Consider the following 18801-nt stretch of genomic DNA (forward strand, 5'->3'; position numbering starts at 1 on the left):
CTCTTAAATGGGACTTTCGAGATCGAGGTTTCAATATGGGAAACAATGACGCTGTAATCTGTTATCTTTATTTTACAGTTATGTTTAAATATGACTCAAATGAAGAAAACTAATGTAACTGATTCTGTGATTTCCATTTTAAACCTATTTGAGTTTTTGATGTACATTTTTCAAGATTCAAAATGCCAAACCAATATAATATTACAATTGATCGGCTAGACTTGGAATACGAGCTCAGATTACATTCTACATTTATTAATCTCTGCGAAACTGTACAAGGCTCAGTGCATAATTTTGTGTGCAAGAATACATGATTCTCACACAATCTATTTGAGACAGATGGTTGATACAGATTTAATTGGTCCTCCAGGGGTTTTGTGACCAACCGGTCTTGTCTACAGTCGTGACATGTAAGGAAGTAAAATCAATTCAACTTTATCAGTAATGTCACACTCCATAACCGTTACAAAAAATGTACTCAGCACCAAAGTCAATGAGCCCTCAAAATCTTCCTTTATATTAAATAAGACTACCACATTTTCTAAAAAGTCCCAGCAGACACCTGGGCAAAGTTCGGTCCTAGTTGAGTATGAAGAACTTTCACTATGGCCTATAAATGATTCACCAGGAGAGAGGCTCCTTTGTTTCCTGTCCTGGATGAAATATTTATGTCTCAACCTTATGTGGACCCTACAACAGCCACCTTTACAAACTCATCACAGGCACGCACACTTCCTGTCACCAAATTCAACACAGCCCAAGGCAGAGATTAGGTCAAGTGAAGGTTTGGCCTGGTCAGAAAAAGGCAGTCAGTTGGGGCTGTTGTTCATATTTGTATTAGCTTGAAATTCAGTTGATTTTGATTTCATTGCATCAGTTGGGAATAAAGATCTATCTACCCTTTTCCATGGCTATTCCAATACATGAAATGAAAAAAATCCAGATGCATTGTACATCATTTTACAAATGTTTGCTCATGTGTCAGCATGAATCATTTGGCTTTAGAAACTTTGTAATCAAGAATAAAAATTAAAAAATGTGGGTTTTATTAATGTCAAGATCATGCAAGGTCGGAAAGTTCTTAAAAATCTGACAGTAGAGTCACAATGAAGTGGGTTGACACCTGGAATAAGGGTGAGTCTGTCCTCCCCTCTTATTTTTAAGACGATAACAACAGTTTCCCAATTCCTTGTGGCAGTACTAAGATTTTAACATATATTTTTAGGATGTTTAGTAACTCACTTTGTGTTCGCCACTTTGATGAGAGCCTTGGCCAACAACATTGGCCAAAGCTCTGCCTGACAGGTAGAGGCAGGGAGAAGAAGGTTATTTTCTTCATCAAATGGCATAGAGTCATCAATTGTTATCTTCCTCCAACAACCCTGGAAACACAAAAGGAAGACACAGTGTATAACAATCATTCTGTTTTATACAGACTATAAAAGAAAAAGTTGAAGCAGCATTTTTGGGCCTGTAAATGTATTGTATATGAAATGTATAACCCCAATTTGTAACTCATTACTCATTTGTGATATATGAACTTCATGTTCAACTCCTCCTAGCTTTAGCCACATCTTGCTTATATCTTTGAAACATGTGGTGCCAGAGCTTGTTACATGCTGTGTGTGTGAGCAATCTGTCTACTGGCCATCTGGGGGAGTTTCACAATGCTTGTAAGGAAAAAGAGCCCATGCAGGCAAATAATATGACTGCTGTAATATGACAGCTGTGCCTCTTTCTTATCTATCAGAGCAGTGTGTAGCAGCATTGGAACCTCATATACAGCTTGTACAGGCACGATCTCTTTCTTGCTTCTTCCTCCACTTCCTGGTCAAACCATCACCCTGAAGGGGAGCTTGATGTGCTCGCAGATGGTGTAAAATCCAGTGTGAAAGTTAGAAGTGAGAAACAGATAGACTTTTAGGACAGAAAAAAAAAAAAAAAAGGCAGAAAATAAGAATGGTGTGGACATTTATATTGGCATAGTGTCAATGTAAAATGAAAAGACTGGTGAAAACAAAGAATCAGACGAGCTGAGGGAACAAGAGCAGCTTGTGAGTAAAACAGGTGAGGAAACAAGAACAGGGGTTGAGTGCTTAATGCCATCTGATCAATCATCTGTTACCGTACCATGGGTGGCACGAGGACTGCTGCCTATAATCATGTCAGGCTTGTTTGTCAGGGGAAGAGTCAGAAGTGCTACAGAACACCATCACTTTTATATCTGTCTCTCTCATTCTTTCTGCCTCTCTCCTCTGTTCCCAGAACTAAGTGAATGTATTGTGAAAATACAACTTCAGCCTTGCTCTCTGAAAAGGAGCTGTGGATCAGGAGGTAGAGCAGTCAGCCACCAATTGTGGGATTGGTTCCTTGCGCAATACACTCAACCACAAGTTGCCCGCGGTGAGTCAGGCCAGCTGCATGGCAACTCTGCCATCTCTGTGCGAGTGTGTGTGTGTGTGCAAATAAATGAAAAGCAGTGTAAAAGCTCTTTAAGAAAATCACTATTTAAGTATAGACCATTTACCATTTACTCATGTTAAACCTATTCATCAAGGCAATGTATGAAGAACAGCCACATTTGGCACAGCAGTGAGACTAACTGATGTGAGGTCTGAGTGGATAAGGCTTTCTCTTGCCTTCCCCCCTCCAAACCACAGTCCATCCACATTACACACATCTTCTGCATCCTATGGGGTCTGCTGAACAATACCATGCGATTATATGTCATCCTGTGTGTGTGTGTGTGTGTGTGTGTGTGTGTGTGTGTGTGTGTGTGTGTGTGTGTGTGTGTGTGTGTGTGTGTGTGTGTGTGTGTGTGTCTGTGTCTGTGTGTGTGTGTGTGTCAGGTTTACCATCCAGTAAAGTCTGACCACGTATTTCCCATAGGTATTGTAGAGAGGCACGTGACCCTTCATCACCTCACAGAGCGCGTAGATGTGTTCCCAAGGTGTCCAACCATCTTGTTCAGTGGATAAACTGTTACGCAGCGACCAAATAATGTAGATCTCACTGATGATCCACCTCATTAGCTTGATCAAAGACAAAAAGTACATCAGTTGCCTAACAATCAATTTTAAATCTTCTGGCTTCTTGTCAATTATCTGATCTATTATTTAATGAACAAATTACATTCTGTCAGTTAAACATCACCCTGTTTGATATCTGAATTAAATTATCTAAGTGACAATCAAAACTGGCTTCAGATCATCATAAATCATAAAATTTACAAAAGAAAAGTAGAAAATTATTGTTGAAAACTAACCTCACTGCAAATCAGATGATCATTGGGAGAGATTAGGTCAAAGTTTTTCTGATTTTGAACAACAACAGGACCCTGAAATAAAGCAGGTTTATGTTTATGCATGAGAAATTTAGCAAACTTTCTAAAAAAACATTGTTAAATAGTGAGTTCTAGCATCTCTTTTAAAAATAATAATAATAATAATGCAATGAAAAATGAACAGCATGGTCAATCTACTGTAGACTAGACATGAATATGTGACCTACTTACAGTTTCTCTACAGATCCTAAGGACTAAACTGGTCTAGCCTCGCCATACTCCCTGACTGTGTCTGCAAATATGAATATTTGACTACAACAAGTTAAGAGACTCATATTTGTATTCTATAGGCCATTTTAGTAAATATATATAAATTAATGGGTCAGTTGATAAAAGATCTTAATAAAGCAATGTGAAAACCAAACTTTAAATAAATTTCCTTCAGATAACTCCAAATAGTACTGATTTAGGCATAATATCACAGAAGTGCCGTTTCCTGCATCTGCACTGCTGATTGCTTTTGTGATTAGCCTGTGTTGAAATTAATAAAATACTTTTGACATCTTGAGTGAAAAAGACAGCATGTGATCCAACAAGAACTAATTCAAAAAGCAGGAAGCTTACAGTAATTGCTCAAGACTGAAATGAGAGATGGGTGACAGAAAAGTGGAGTGGTGCAATTAAAACGTCATTGAAGGTGACTGGAGAGCAGATTTCCTTAACTACATTTCACACTGTGCAGCAAAGAATTATACTGTTCATATATGTGATACCGGCAACCAACAATTAATTTTTTTTTCTGCTTATCTAATCTTTTAGTCTATGTCATATACTATGTGATCTACCAATTCTTTAATATACAAAGCAAGTAAATAGACAGAGATCACCACAAAAGGCTAAAGGAAATAGTATTAAAACTGGATATTTTGTTAAAACGATGATAGAAAATCCCACATGTACTTAATTTACAGTGATGACAGTAACAAATAGCAGGTACTGAGATATTTTTGTGTGATAAATTACTTTAGCATTAATGATTGTAAGAATATAATAAATCAATTGACATTTAACTACTGTATAGATCCATAAGAGACATATGCTGCAACCTGTTTATTATTGACAACATTGAAACATATTTCTTTTGGTGCTTAATGTGGTAAATTGGTAAAACTATTCCAAGTGTAAACCCCCTTTGTCAATTTAGTGTCTTAGTGGAGGTGACAGTACCTTATTGACAATAAATTCTATGGGACGTTTCCAGGAGTGCACTTTCAAAGATGCAGGCAGCCAAATTTTTCCCTCAGGATCCTCAAAATATGACTAGATAGAAGCGATATAAAACAAATATTTAATACAGACACACAAGTAACACAATTAATAAGATAATCATCAAAGTTAATATCAGCAGTCAGCAAGTATGAAACAATATGGTTTTCAATATGCAGCACAGTAAAAATTATGTTGCTGATGGCGAATTAATAAATCATCTTTTCCAATATATTTTCAACTCAGGATTTACAGCACTGGGACTTTGTCTCGTCTTTCCATCTTCAGCTCCTTTGCTTGAGGCCCATTTCTCCTTGCTGACATCCGCATCGCTCCACTCAGGCCAAATGGGGAATCTGCATCTCCCCACACTTTCGAGGCTCTCAGACAAAGTGACTAAAGAGGCTGCTCTGAAACGATGACACATGGCAATTTATTGCAAACGTTCTTGGCTTCACTTTTGTCAATATTTAGCAAACACATTTACTCTGCTCAGTAGCATGCAGACATAGTCAGTCTAGAGAAAAACCAGCAAATGTTTACCCTCTCACAGTAAAAGTGAAATGACAGCATGCTGAGGATTGCTATAATGAATCTAGTCGCATGTCAAGTGGCAAGAAACTTTACCTCCGTTAACGTTAATGTTAGCTAGCTACTTTATTTTGATGTTCACTCTAAGTAAGCTAACGCTAATGCTAACTGCAGCTGTCCTTAATTAACGCTAATTGCATTGACCCAAACTCACTGTCGGTCGTTTTGAGAGACTTTGCTGGATGAGTGCTCCTTTTTCTTTGGCTGTGTCTTGGACATTTTACTTCGTGTGAGAACGATAAAAACCAAGTGACCAAGAAACGCGCAGGTAGCTAAAGCAGAGTCCCGGAGGTGCGTTTGTTTTAGATGTGTCTCGCGTTGCTAAGCAACTGAGCCTAAACGTGGGCGGCGTCTGTGCTTATTGCATCACTTGTTACTATGGTGACTGATGAACGCGTTTAATAAACATATATATATATATATATATATATATATATATATATATATATATATATATATATATATATATTTCAATTTATTGCAATCAACACACTGACATATAGCTCATAAATATGCTGCAGAGTTAAATCCGTACTTGTTAACATCTTGACAAAATGGTCCAATTCTGAAGGGAATGGTTGCAATGTTGCAAACAAAATTGCAAACCTTCCACAAAATGCATGTTGAAATGCTTTAAGGACATGATGTAGATGGCAGTGTTGGCCATGACTCAGTTTATTGTAGTGCTTGTGCACAACACAACTGGCACGTCTCCATTGCATTCCTGCTCTGGAAACAATTTGGTCTGTGGAAGAGCACAAGCTATAGTGTTGAGAGCACAATGTCTGATGACTATCACACACTGTTTCTTGAGTGAAGTCACATGATTCTCTCTTTCTCTCACTGGCACGCACACACAGAATGAATCATAATTTTTTATACATGCAGCTTTATCCATAGTCCTTTGTCCTGAGAGTTTATCTAAAGGATGTTTTTTAGTATATTGTACACCACACACACACCTTTTGTAACTTTACCTACAATATGGTGATTTATTTAGAATTTGTAATATAATTAATAATATAAAAGTAATATTTATGGCTTGTTTTAAAATTAAACTGATGGTGCCATTCAGACATTCTTCAAGTGCAGTCAGAATGATGATCTGTTTTCAATTTTGCAGTTGTTGCAGCAGTTCTGCTGTAGCATAATAATACCAAGTTGCTACCATTTTAGATCTACTCTAAAGTCCCAAGAACCTGCAGTCACCTGCAAGAAAAATGTGTTAATATGAGAATAATCCCAGCTCAACTAGCTTTATCCTACATGCATGTGCCAAAAACAACCAGAAAATGTTATAATCTTAAACATTTGCTCAGAACAATGAACTGTAAAACCAAAAAAATACATTTATACAGTATTCATGCCAAATATTGTGCAACTTCATTTATTCATTTGGAGTGTGTCTATCATATGGTTATTTAATTGAACTGTGAGTGACTCCAGTGATTTGTTATTACACAAAGAAATACATTAAATAAAACCAATTATATAAATGCATGATCAGACAGTCTAATCACTAGTAGACAACACAAATCAATTAAAATGTTTATTCTAGTTTGGTCATCGTGATTTAAAATATTTTCATATGTAAACTTCTTTTTACTCAACGTTTTTTTTAAAAAAGATCCTTCATATTTCATCAACACTCTTACAACACAGATTAACATCTCTCAGTACAAGAGAGCGTCATCCTCTGCATGATTCTGGTTTAATAACTCACGAGCTGTATTAACACATGACAAAACACATTTTAAAAATGCATATTATAAATCGGGTCTACCTTTTCATACACGCAGAAAGACAATCAAACTAAGACTTCTCAGTGTCACATATAGTACCGTCATTAGAGTTTTGTTTTTTCTTTCCTGAAATATTCTCTTGTCCATCTGTGTCCTTGTAAAAGTCGAACAACAAAAATGTGACCCCCTCCCTCCAGCTGAAGAATATGGTAAAATGACAACAAAACGATGTGAACATAAAATACGATACATAGATAGTAACACTTTCATATGGCTTAACCGTGATGCCCATTTGTTTATATCTAACAGAACAGTGTAATAATAAAGATCAGCTAGAGACACAAACATGTGTGCTCTAATATGAATATTAAAGGGCATTAATGTCCATGATAAGTGAAAAAAGACTACACAGATACACTGAACACTCAATGACAGCGATACTGAGAGAGTGTTGATGAAAGTCACAGATAAGAGGCTACAGGTTTTCTGTTTGAGTTTCCTCAGTGTTCTACTTAGTTTCCACATCACAGACTGTCAGGGAAATAGGAGGAGCAGCAAGTGTGTTCGGCTGGGTGGGGTTCATTGTTGGTTGTGGCATATGTGGTGAAACAAACACAATAATAAAGGTCCTGTGGTTTGAGGAAGAGGGGGGAAAAGAAGCAGTGACAACATATAGGGCAACACTACGATCAGGCTTCTAGTTGGGTCTACAAAAAGCTACAGCGAAAAACTTGGATGTGCATCGATGCAGGAAGGAGAAGTTCCTGGAGCTTCGAAGGCCCAAAACTTTATATCCCTCTGCGAGGCTGCAGTAGAGGTGAAAGCCACAGACTAGGGGCAGGCATGGGACTGTGCCAAAGGGAGGCAGGCGGCTAATGTGAATGGACTGAGTGTTAGCAGCAGCCTGACTTGATCTCAGCAGCCACAGTGTCCTGGTCCAATTTGATCCGGTCTCCATTGCTCTCCTCGTACGGCAAACCTTTGTCATTAGCCAAGATATTCTCTACCAGGAAACGTGCTGCCTCATCCACGTTGATGTTGTCCTGTGAAAAGGTCAAAACAGTATATCAGAGAGGTGCTAAAACACTTATTTCACAAAATATTGTACTGTATGTTTACACCTTAGTGAAAATGCAGCCACTAATCTTGCTTCTGCCTGCATGTCATGTTTGTAGCAAAGAACGTCTAATAGGATGCATCACAGGCCTTTATAGACACTACATTATTTCTTTTCAGAATTGCTTCAGAGGTCCACTAAACCCCTTTATATGAACCAGCCGGTTTTAGCAATAGCTGGGAGACAGAGACGGTTTCCAGAGAGCCAATCTGAGGCCAGCTAAGACGAGGTAAAAACTGCCATTTGCTTTTGTCCTTCACACTGTTACCAAAAAGCTGTCATCCCATGGGTTGAAGAGGTAATGAATATTAATGACCTTCCTCCCGTAACAAAGATGTTTATAGAGATACAAACAGCCCCGGGCATTTAAAGTAGGGTAAGTATATAAAAAAGATTTATTATTTTAGAAATTGTGTGTCCAAAAAAAGATTTGTTGGAAATTGAATTGCTTGTTGTTTTAGAAAGTAATTAGGCGATGTTGTCTATAATTTCCCCAAGTTTCTTAATTAATAGCACTGTTCAACTCTTCTGAATTTTGAAAGCATTCGCCAATCACAACCAGCCTGCCCTCCTAATTAGAGACACTAAGTTGCAGATGAGACTGAAACAAAGGCTGATTATGACCAGAGAAAATGAACAGTACTCATTTCACAAAGTGACTTTGCTCATCACCAAACTCCACAAATCACCATGAGTGTATTTAATTTCCTTGTTAGACAAAGATTTTGTGAATGATAGATTTGTACAAATAAAAATAGAAATGTATAGAATTCCAATCACAGGTAGATCTAGTTAACCGCCGTCACGACAGGCTTCATTGCACTCAAGAAAGGAGTTGGCCAAAAAGGTGTTGCTAACATGACTCAGGCCTGCACACCTCACAGCATGTGACACGACCACATGCTGACTAAATGAAAATATCTCTGAGAACAAAAAACCTGTCAAAGCATTCCTTAGCATGAAAGTATAAAACATGCCAAACAGTGTTTGCTCTATTATTTGTAAAGGTTTCCAGGAAGAGGCCGGGTTATAAAACAATACCACAGTAGTCGGGAAAGGAGGTAAAGGAAAACACAGGATGAGGGATTTCCCTTGAGTTTCATAATAATAAAAATAATTATTGGAAGTTTTCTTGCTCTTTTCTTCTTCAAGGATATGATTTGTGGGAACATGCAGCATTTTGTTTGTGTAATGGTCTTCAACAGTTACCTGCTCATGACGCTCAATGCAAAATGACAGTATTTGCATTTCACCAGTAAATAGGATTATTCTAATAATAATAATATTAATAATAATACACAGGGATCATTCTGGACATTTTAATGTTTTAATTTACTGCCCAAACCGCCGGCTTTTCTTCTGTGACTCTTCCAACACGGCAGTTTAAGCATTCAAATATTTTTACCCATTACATGTAAGAACGTATCCCTAAAGTGAGAGGCAGCCAAAGACAAATATCTCACTTCACCAAATGTCACACACAAAAACAGAAGTACAAGAGCACAATATGCACACAAAAACAATAGCACCAAACCTGTAGCAGTGTTTGGAGAAGCACTAGAGACAACACTGTGGTAGCCTTTTGGATGAATAAGGCTAACACGAACTGTTGAATGAGTTCCTGAGTTTTAACACTATTACTACATGTAACTATTTCACAATTGCTACGGTGTGATTGCACCATTCACCACAGCTTCCCCCCTCCCCAAGGATAACTTTTGAAGAGTTACACTAACTGCTACCAAAAGCAAAGGTGTCATTCTGTAGTATGGTGAACATACTTTCACAATAAAAATTCAGCAAGTTGTTTTATTAAAAGTGTTTGGACCATCAGATTCTCCATCATACAGTATATATTAACTTCTCACCTTGGCTGAAGTTTCAAACCAGCCCAGAAAGCCAGTCTCTTTGCAGAAATTATCCATTAGGGCTGTGTTGTTGGAGCTCTCTTTCTTCTGGTCACATTTATTGGCAAGGAGCACCGAAGGGATGGGGTTACCATTAGCCAGTTTCACCTTGCTGTCCAAGTCGTGCTTCCACTTAGACACAGCTTCAAACGTGGAGCCTCTTGTCACATCAAACACAACGAAAGCTCCCACAGCCTCTTTGTAGTACACCCGCGTCATGTTCCCAAATCGTTCCTGACCTGGGGGATGGGAAATAAAATTCAATACAATATTTGCATTTTTACAAAGTACTTAAAAGCTACAGGAATAATAACTCTTAAGGTTTGTGAATGACAATGTGGACGGGATGAATACAATAAAAGCAGATGAGGGATGAAACTAAATGCCATCTTTCTTTCTGAAATTTGCCCCCACCCAGTGGAACTCAATGATTTTCCATCTCTACATGTGGCCAAAAAAAAAAAAAAAACGATGATCATAGAAATAGCTGGTTTCTATTTGACCTACTTTCTCTAATTCACCATGGGTCTAATCCACACACAGTGAATAGCAGAAGTAATCTGCCATGATAATAAGCCAATTCTCTGTAGTCATTCACTGGGAAAATCTGAGATGATATTTCAAAAAGGCAAAGCACGGGGAGTTACCAGCAGAAGTGCCACTATCAATCTGAGCAGGCTTGTTCCTAAATACAACAGGAAGACTCTTTTCTTCAATCTCCAGGTCGATTTAACTATTTGAAGTGCTTTATTTTCAAATGGTTTGTGAAAACTCTAAGAAGATAACAATATTCATTAAAGTGGGAAGGCGAGTCTAGGTGTTAATCTTTTCAACAACGGCAACATACCTTTAAGCCTTCCCCTGTGACTTCGCTCTATCAGTGCACTGAGGCACACAGAGCAGAACGTCAACAGGAAGAAGTGAATCTGTGATCAGTTCAACTAGCCAAAGCTGTTGTCACACGTTGACGTATATCTGATGAAAACATCTCATAATTTCTGCCTCAGATACAGAACCTTGCTTTTCACTTTGTATTTGCAAGCAGAACATTGACTCAAATCTACTGACAAATGTGCCCAGTGATTGGTCTTGGATGCCCACTCTTTCAGTACTTATTCTTAGATGCATACGGCACGCAGTCTTGCATAAGTTTCTGACCACGGTTCCTGTTTTTGAGTTTTGTATGCAAATATCAGTTATGCCATGATCACTCATGATCTTAAACAGGAACTTAATATCAGTTAAAACCCATTAAACTACAAATGAGGTATTGAATATGGATATTAATTTGCCTTTACACATAAATAACACGTTAGGTAAATAAATATACAAAATTCTGTTTATCAAGAATAACAATATGGGCATCTTTTAGTATTTGATGTATATTCACCCATTACTGCACCTCAAAACATTTGCGGCTTACATTTGGCCATCTTATGTTGTGATTCTTGCCATTAACACTAAAGTTTATTCACACTTGGTCAGTGTTTGCTCATTTAAAGCACCTGCTCAATTAGTCCATTTATAGATTCCCTCCCTGCAGTTATATTAGGCTTCAGTGATATCAGGTAGCATCTGATGGACAGTTTTTTACCACACTGCTCCAATTTAAGAAAACCTACAGGGCGAGTGTAATTATGCAGTGTATTAGACAGTTAACAGCTTCCACTAGACCTGAGTTACAAATAGAAAGTGAACCAAGGAATGGATTGAGGAACTGTGAGCACAGCTTCTCTCAGCACACTTTCACTTTACTGCAGGTACTTACCCAGCCACGCAAAGAACTGGAGTGGCGTGGCGCAGTGCGGGTGTGAGCAAGAGAGTGAATACACTGTGGGGCCCACAGGCCTGACGGTAATTGCTCATAATTGAGAGTCTAATTTTAGCTGAAATAACCCCAGGTGAATTCACCAGAGACACGACACAGCGGGATAAAGAGCCGATAGACTGAAATAAGGCTTTCATTTCCAGTCCTTGTAGAGCTCATACATCCAGTAGAGTGGAGGCAGAATATAAAGAGAAATAACCAGCCTAACTATTTTTAAGGCACTTTTCCTCTTTTTTATTCTACTGCGAGGTCTGACTGAGCCCAGCTGTTTAGCCAGAGTGGAGTGACTAAACAATTTTGACAGAAGCAGACTTGAATATTTTTAGGTGTTCCTCAGCCATATTAGTTTACAGACGCACAAAGCTGGTATCTTCGTTTAATTACTACCACTACAGAATTCAGTGTAGCATGTTGTATTGAGTATTAATTAAAAAGAAACCTAACGTTGTGCAAGAACTGCAAAAAAGCAGAAATGCAAGACTGCTCTGCACAACCTGACATCAGCAAAAAAAGCACATTTGTGTGATGTCTATGCATCTGTGAAAAAATATGTTTATTCTAGAAACTGAGGACAAACTGTCCCATTAGGACAGAGGAGACAGCATATTGTCTACCTTCAACACTTCAGTTGATTTTCTGGCATGTCTGGTCCTTATTGCCTGGTCCGTTTGAAAGCAGAGTCAGTGTGGGATTGTGAACATCACTTCTCTGGTTTATTAGGGGTTATGAGTGATTTAGGATGTTGATAAGGTGCTAAGGATCCACACAGAAGCCAAATACATTACATGACAGCAAATCCCATGATGCTTTTACTAAATCCTGTCTTTTTGGAGAAAACACAGAGCAGATTCTGCCCTATCCTTGTAGTTCGATGTGCAATTGTTTAAATAAAAGCTAGTAACTACTTCTACTACTATAATTCAAAATGTTTTTTTTATTCTGTATCTGTGTATCCAAATATGTCGATTTTACTAAATATAACTATTTCAGAATTTGCACACTATGCAACTTCAGCGCATGAGACTTAAAATCAATCTGTGCTTCACCCAGCCCTCCCTCTGCCTGCTCTGCTGTGCTCCGACATGCTCTGACAAGCATTTCATATGGTCATCATAATAGAATGACTAAAAAATAAGCATGCAATAAAAAAAAAACTATTAATCAAGCAGAAAAAATAGAAATTCTTTGAATGGTAGGAGTTTCAACAAGGCTTGTTCACTCATGTTCGCTCATTTTGTAGAAAGTATATATTCACTGCTGTTAGTGGTGTCCTGGATCACAGAGGCCTCTGACAGCACCTCTCTCCTTAAATATTCCATGTATAAAAGCATAAAATTAATTAAAATAAATTAAAATAAATTCAGCCATAACTCTAACCATCTAAATATTTTATGCCATGTATTGTGTAATGTTTATGTCTCTATTCCACATTTCTTCTGGCTCCCTGCTTTATTCCCTGTGAGGATTCACAGTCGGCCAGGTGAGGTGTTATCTGGAAGTTAAATCATGGCAATTGGACTCTCTTCTTGCTAGTTCGACAACAAGAAAGTCCAGTTGCTATGACTCCCTGCTTTAATTAGCGAGTGTCTCGTTTAAAAAACGTTTGCCATTAAGAACACATTAGAGGTCAGAGGTCAACTTGTGTGGGAACCAACACAGCAATTCATACAGCTCACAGACAATAACAATAAAGGTTAAAGATTAGCAAATATCAATTTATTGATGTTATGATGATATTATATTGTTATATTGATGTTATATTTTTTCCCCAATTATTTTACATCATCCTGCTATTGAAATAGTGAAAGAATTATGTACATTTGTCTCTAAATCAAAAATTTTAAAATTAATTAATGACATGACGTCATAGGCTTCTAACTCAATCAGTGTAAAACACGGGAATGGAGTGAGCTGTATGAACAATAGAGCATTTACCCAGTGAATGCCACAGTGGAGCATGAGACTGCAGGAGAGAACAAAAACGTGCTTCTGCCTCAAATGCTCAACATGAGGCAACTGCCTACAAACTAAACAGATATATATCACAGTCTGTCCATAAAGAGACACAGTGAACTACTGTGGAATTCCAATGGCTTGAACAACATCTCATTTTAGTCTGAATACTGGTGCATGACCTCAAGTCCAATTAGTCACTCTAGTTATGAACATGTGAAATCTTCAGAAATCTGCACAGAACAGAACTGCTTGATGACAAAGAAATGGTTTAGTTACAGCCCCGGTGTAATCTCTGTTTGTTGTGTGGGAGAAACGGAAAGAAAGCAAAGTCTCATCATTATCCATAGCCCTAGCAACCCCAGTTTCCTCTTCGCTAGAACATATTTGCTATCCTGTGGGTGGGTTTCCATAGAAACTGTCCAAGCCAGACATGGCAGTAGCAACAGCAGCAGTCTCTGTCTGTTGTCAGGAGGCAACTGGCTGTGAAACTTCTCCACACATCCTCCCAACAACACTAAAATAATAAAGACAATACAGGGTCAGTCATTGTGGTCGTCTTCGGCACAAGTTTCAAACGAGGGACTGAACAACACATGACTGGCATGTTCAAATTCCTCTGTGCAGCATGTGAGAGGTGACTTGCTGCAGCTTACTATGGCCTTTAGCAGCGAACAGAGTCTGGAGTGAGGGAAAATCCTCATTTTTTTACATGGTATTACCCTTTCACCTCCCTCACCCTCAACTGAAGGCTTGGTGGGGGCTGAGCAACATAAAGCCTTGGCACAAGGTTGAAGGAATTTAGCTCCAAATACTAATATTTGCTGTAGAATATTGAGCTGAATTATTAAATTAAATGACCCATTTAATTTAGACCAAAGATTTCTTGGTTATAATCTGTTACCACTACCACCAAATAAGATACAAACTACTGCTCATAAGATACAAACACAAACACAGACAATCCTATATTGACATACAACATATCTTTGAAAGTGAAATAGCTCTTGTAGTTCACTGCAGGCATAAACCTTTGCTCCTTCAACAATGACACCATTTGTTCCTCACACTTTAGCTTGAAGAGCCAAATTGCTTGGCATTGATGAGTTTTTCTCTGAGTGGTTTCCAACTGGTACTATACTACTAGACAGTAGTATAGTTTGTGCCACACTAGTGTGTTTTTGTTAGTTTGTTATTCCTTTAATTATAGTATTTCTTCTGGTTTTGTTACCCACAGAAAGTTTTGTAGTGTTTGAGAAACAGAGAACTTTACCATGCGAGTGTCTGGTATTTCTAGATTTAATCTTTTGTTTCTGACAAGAAAATGTTACCGCTGTCAAGGGTACCCGTGTATACATCCCCTTAATGTGCAACCTTCTGCTTCTATAGGAATATTTTGACTTACAAGGTACTGGCTTCTTTTAACTCTGTGGTGGTAATCATCCTGTCCACTTGCTTAGACGATCCAAGAGACAGTAGCAATTCTGGATAAAAATGGGTAGGAAAGCAACAAGCGTCACACTGACTTTCATGGTGCCCCTATCTTGTACAAGCCTCTGATTACTATCATTCCTGCCAGACTGTAATCATTGTTAAGGTTGGTAAAAGACTATGCAACTCTGAAGTTGCTCTCAGTGTTGCCAAGAAGATAATTCATTCCTCCTTTTCTGCACGATTAAATGGCTTAATGGTTGGTCTTAATGACTTGGCAAATGCACCTCCAGCTTTCAGTCTTTCACACCCACATTTCATTATTTATTTTATCCTCACAAAGTCCTCAGGCCAGGCCTTGGTGTAGGTATGAATAATGAAGTTTAGTATCCGTGTCATCTAACCTCAAACTTTCTTTCTGGTCACAGCGTGTGCATGTACGGCTCACTTCACCCAGTATGTGCAAGCATGTTCCCCTTGTCTCCATGAATGAAATCAGTCTGTGTGTGTGTGTGTGTGTGTGTGTGTGTGTGGCAGTTTTTATTTACCCTCACAGATCCTCTGATCGAGTGTTGTCTGGCTGTGACAGGCAGACGGCCTTCGCTGGCACTCAGTCACAGATGCCCCTGCACACTAAGCTTGTGCTGCCAAGACCCAAGTAATGGTGGGTGAACATGCCCCCCCCCCCCGTCAATCAGTCTGTGACAGACTTACTAGTTGATGAGATGCCCCCCCTCCCATACACACACACACACACACACACTAACTATACACCTCCTTTCTGTCACTGCTGTAAGCGATGGAATAAATATAAAAACAGCAGTCTTCTAACCATCTGTCCTGATCTGTCTCAATATATGACGTCTCTTTGATTGAGAGGGGAGGATGGATCGGCACAGCTATGTTCAAAAGTAAGAATAGAACATATCTAGAGGCAGGGTTCAGTTCTTCTTTGAACAAGATAAAAGGTAGGTTGACATTTTTTCAATGTAGTCTTAAAACAAAACCCACATGCCCAAATCTACATTGAACGTTGCAGGTCATTGCATTTTTTCCTTCTTTGATTCTGCTGTAAGAATAAATACTGTCCAGCGCAAAAAGCCATTTTCAGATATGCACTAGTTTCCTGAACTTCTCTTGACTTTACCCAAAGGAGCTGTATGTGAAAATGCACATCTGAGTCAGTCTGCCTGGACGTGACCCTAGAAGCGCCAGTATAAAGTAGCGTCCAGTTGAGCCCATTTGTTAATACAGCAGGTAACTGTGTTGAGAATTCACAGTGAGTGAGTGGGAGTTCCCCTTTCCTTCTATCCACTGAGCACAACACCAGAAATTAAAGAAAAAATATATACATAACGCATCGTTTCTAATCATGTGACTGGCTGTGCATTGTGCCTCCTTCAGGCTCTACCCAGGGACCCCCCCCCCTCCCTCACTGAAACAAAACAGACCATGTGAGAACACATCTGACGTGACGAAACAATCTCCTGTGTGCTGCATGTGTAAAAGAGTAACTATGGACAATGTTCAGACCTGATTCTCAAGACACTGTCCAGAGATAATATATGAAAATGACTTGAAGTTCATCCAAAGATAATGAAAGACTCAACCAAAGTAGTTAACCTCTGAATTTGGAGCTCTTTTACATGTTAATCCCCTCTTTGCATCCACGAAAGCCAAAGGTCCTATCTCATAATGATCTACTCTCTCATCATTTCAAGATCATTTCTTGTTTATAGACACCCAGAATTCTGGATCTTCTAATTCTGAGAAAGGATTAAACATTTAACCCACAGTAAGTTTCATTTCACTACATTAGACCTCAGACTTTTTTAACTACTATTAGAGAATATTCAGGAGATTAATCAATAATTAAAATAGTAGTTTTCAGGCCTATTTTCATTCAACTTCTTGTAAAGATTATTGTAACATACTGAGAAGTAGAAACTCCTGGAGCCACTCACAGTCCTCTCTTTGAACGCCACCTTCTCAGAGAATGATTAACTACTCCTACTCTCCCTCTGCACATGAGAGCTCATGATTATTTAGCGCAGCTTACCTCGTGACAGGCCAAACACACAACATGCCCACATTTGCATTTGTAAACTGGCACAAGTTAACTGTGAACTTTGACACAAGGAGCAAAAGAAAAAGGAAAAAAGAAACACGAGCTCTCATTACGCCTCGTGTTAAAAATAACCACCTTAAGCTCTTCCTATTATGAGTTACAGTAACATGTGATCAACTGATTTCACAACCACCTAAACTCAAGATGCATTGTTATAGAGACAGTGTAGATAAAAACGGGACATCACAGACACACCCTCACCCCCCCAACACCACATATCCACACTTCACACCTGTGTCTGTCCGTGTGGTCAACACTTCATTTTGCAGGTTGCTTTTTTCTGCCTCTCATCTTTGCTCCTTTTCTCTCTCACCTGTCCTTTCAAGCATGTCAGTCTCAGACTCCCCCCCTTTTTTCTTTTTTTTTTTACTGTGGGATATTTTTGTGCCTGGAAATGACAAGCAGTGAGAGTTTGACTAAGGGAGCCTGCATGTGGTAAACTTTTTATTTACACTGCTCCGATTTTCTCTAGGCTTGCTTACTCAAGCTGCTGGAATGCAAAGATCGGTGTGTGTGTGCCAGGTTTCACAGCTCAGTGGAGAAATTATTGAAGTTTACTGAAATTCTCACAGAAATCAACGAGAACTGGGGGGTATATGTAGTCATGGACATGCTGGGAATATGACAGGCGTAGTGGAAAAACAGCACACAATAAATAAGAGGTAATGGTAGGCCTCTAAACACATTTGTAATGCCCAGGAAAAATATATTAGAAGAATTTTATGGTGAGTTTAACGAGGGGAGGGGGGCGGGTCTCGGTAGATAATAACAACGTGACCTACATTCCTGTGATAATTATGAGCTGCCGTGATCATAAAGTGGAAAAGACAAGGCACAGACATGACCAACCGGTCTTTTCTGCTGGAAATTCCTATTCTAACGCAAGTATGTGGCCGATTGGGCATTTAAACGCTGCATGGCATCACATTTCCCCCACTGGAATATGAAAACCTTGACCAAATCTAACATTTCCCCCATGAAGTGTTGGAGTAAAATGACTATCTATCTGATCTATCTGAGCGAAAGTTAAAAACAAAACCACGCCACTGCCTTTACGCGTCACCGCCTGTGCGCCCGGTGCGTGCGCTTACCTGCGATGTCCCACAGCTGTAACCTGACCAGCGTTTTGCTGTCCCAGTTGATGACTTTAAGTGCAAAGTCGACCCCGATCGTCGCCCTGTAGTGCTGCGAGAAAAGCTGGTGCACGTAGCGTTTGATGATGCTGGTTTTCCCGACGCCTAACTCCCCGATCACCAGCACTTTGAACAAGTACTCCTTACACTCAGACACCGAGCCCCCGGCCATGCTCACACTGACTCTGACAACTTTTCTAAACACTCAGATGACTTCTGCTTTCTTGCTCATGGGCTTCCTGCGAGGAGCTGGGCTTCACTGGGCTGGCCAGACAGCTGACGGCCAGATGTAAGAGAAGTTTCATGCGTCTCCCCCCTTTTCCTAATTCTCCTCCTCCTCCTCCTCCTGCTGCTGAAGCCGCTCAGAAACCACCTGATAAGTCATAGGACCCGGAAGTGTCAGGGAAACTTGGTGCACGCTC

The 18801-nt window shown here is 39.2% G+C and overlaps 2 protein-coding genes across 2 annotated transcripts in view; both read right to left on the bottom strand.

Moving 5' to 3' along the window:
* adgb (androglobin) overlaps positions 1–5439 on the bottom strand; it is a 32365-nt gene extending 26926 nt beyond the window's left edge. Inside the window, exons 1-6 of the mRNA XM_026340660.1 lie at positions 5295–5439; positions 4803–4959; positions 4511–4603; positions 3266–3337; positions 2856–3032; positions 1243–1382 (exon numbers count right to left, since the gene is read on the bottom strand). Coding sequence (XP_026196445.1) covers positions 1243–1382; positions 2856–3032; positions 3266–3337; positions 4511–4603; positions 4803–4959; positions 5295–5359 — 704 coding nt within the window. The 5' untranslated portion in view covers positions 5360–5439. The remainder of the gene's footprint in view (positions 1–1242; positions 1383–2855; positions 3033–3265; positions 3338–4510; positions 4604–4802; positions 4960–5294) is intronic.
* A 1061-nt stretch (positions 5440–6500) lies between these two features.
* On the bottom strand, positions 6501–18759 carry rab32a (RAB32a, member RAS oncogene family). Its single transcript, XM_026341676.1, has 3 exons — positions 18338–18759; positions 9868–10145; positions 6501–7925 (listed from the first exon to the last, which is right to left on the bottom strand). Exons 1-3 carry the CDS (start codon positions 18549–18551, stop codon positions 7776–7778), a joined length of 642 nt encoding a protein of 213 aa, XP_026197461.1. The 5' UTR covers positions 18552–18759; the 3' UTR covers positions 6501–7775.
* Between the last annotated feature and the right edge of the window lie 42 nt (positions 18760–18801).

Source organism: Anabas testudineus, chromosome 24, assembly GCF_900324465.2.
Source record: "Anabas testudineus chromosome 24, fAnaTes1.2, whole genome shotgun sequence".
In the NCBI taxonomy this organism is placed as follows: domain Eukaryota; kingdom Metazoa; phylum Chordata; class Actinopteri; order Anabantiformes; family Anabantidae; genus Anabas; species Anabas testudineus.

What these genes read in the sequence shown, in the direction of transcription:
- rab32a (XM_026341676.1), bottom strand. Translation starts at nt 18,551, where the DNA reads ATGGCCGGGGGCTCGGTGTCTGAGTGTAAGGAGTACTTGTTCAAAGTG. An exon ending in ACAGCTGTGGGACATCGCAG is followed by an intron (nt 10,146 to 18,337) that starts GTAAGCGCACGC and finishes CCCATCCCCCAG; the next exon opens with GTCAGGAACGATTTGGGAAC. An exon ending in GGTTTGAAACTTCAGCCAAG is followed by an intron (nt 7,926 to 9,867) that starts GTGAGAAGTTAA and finishes ACCTTTTCACAG; the next exon opens with GACAACATCAACGTGGATGA.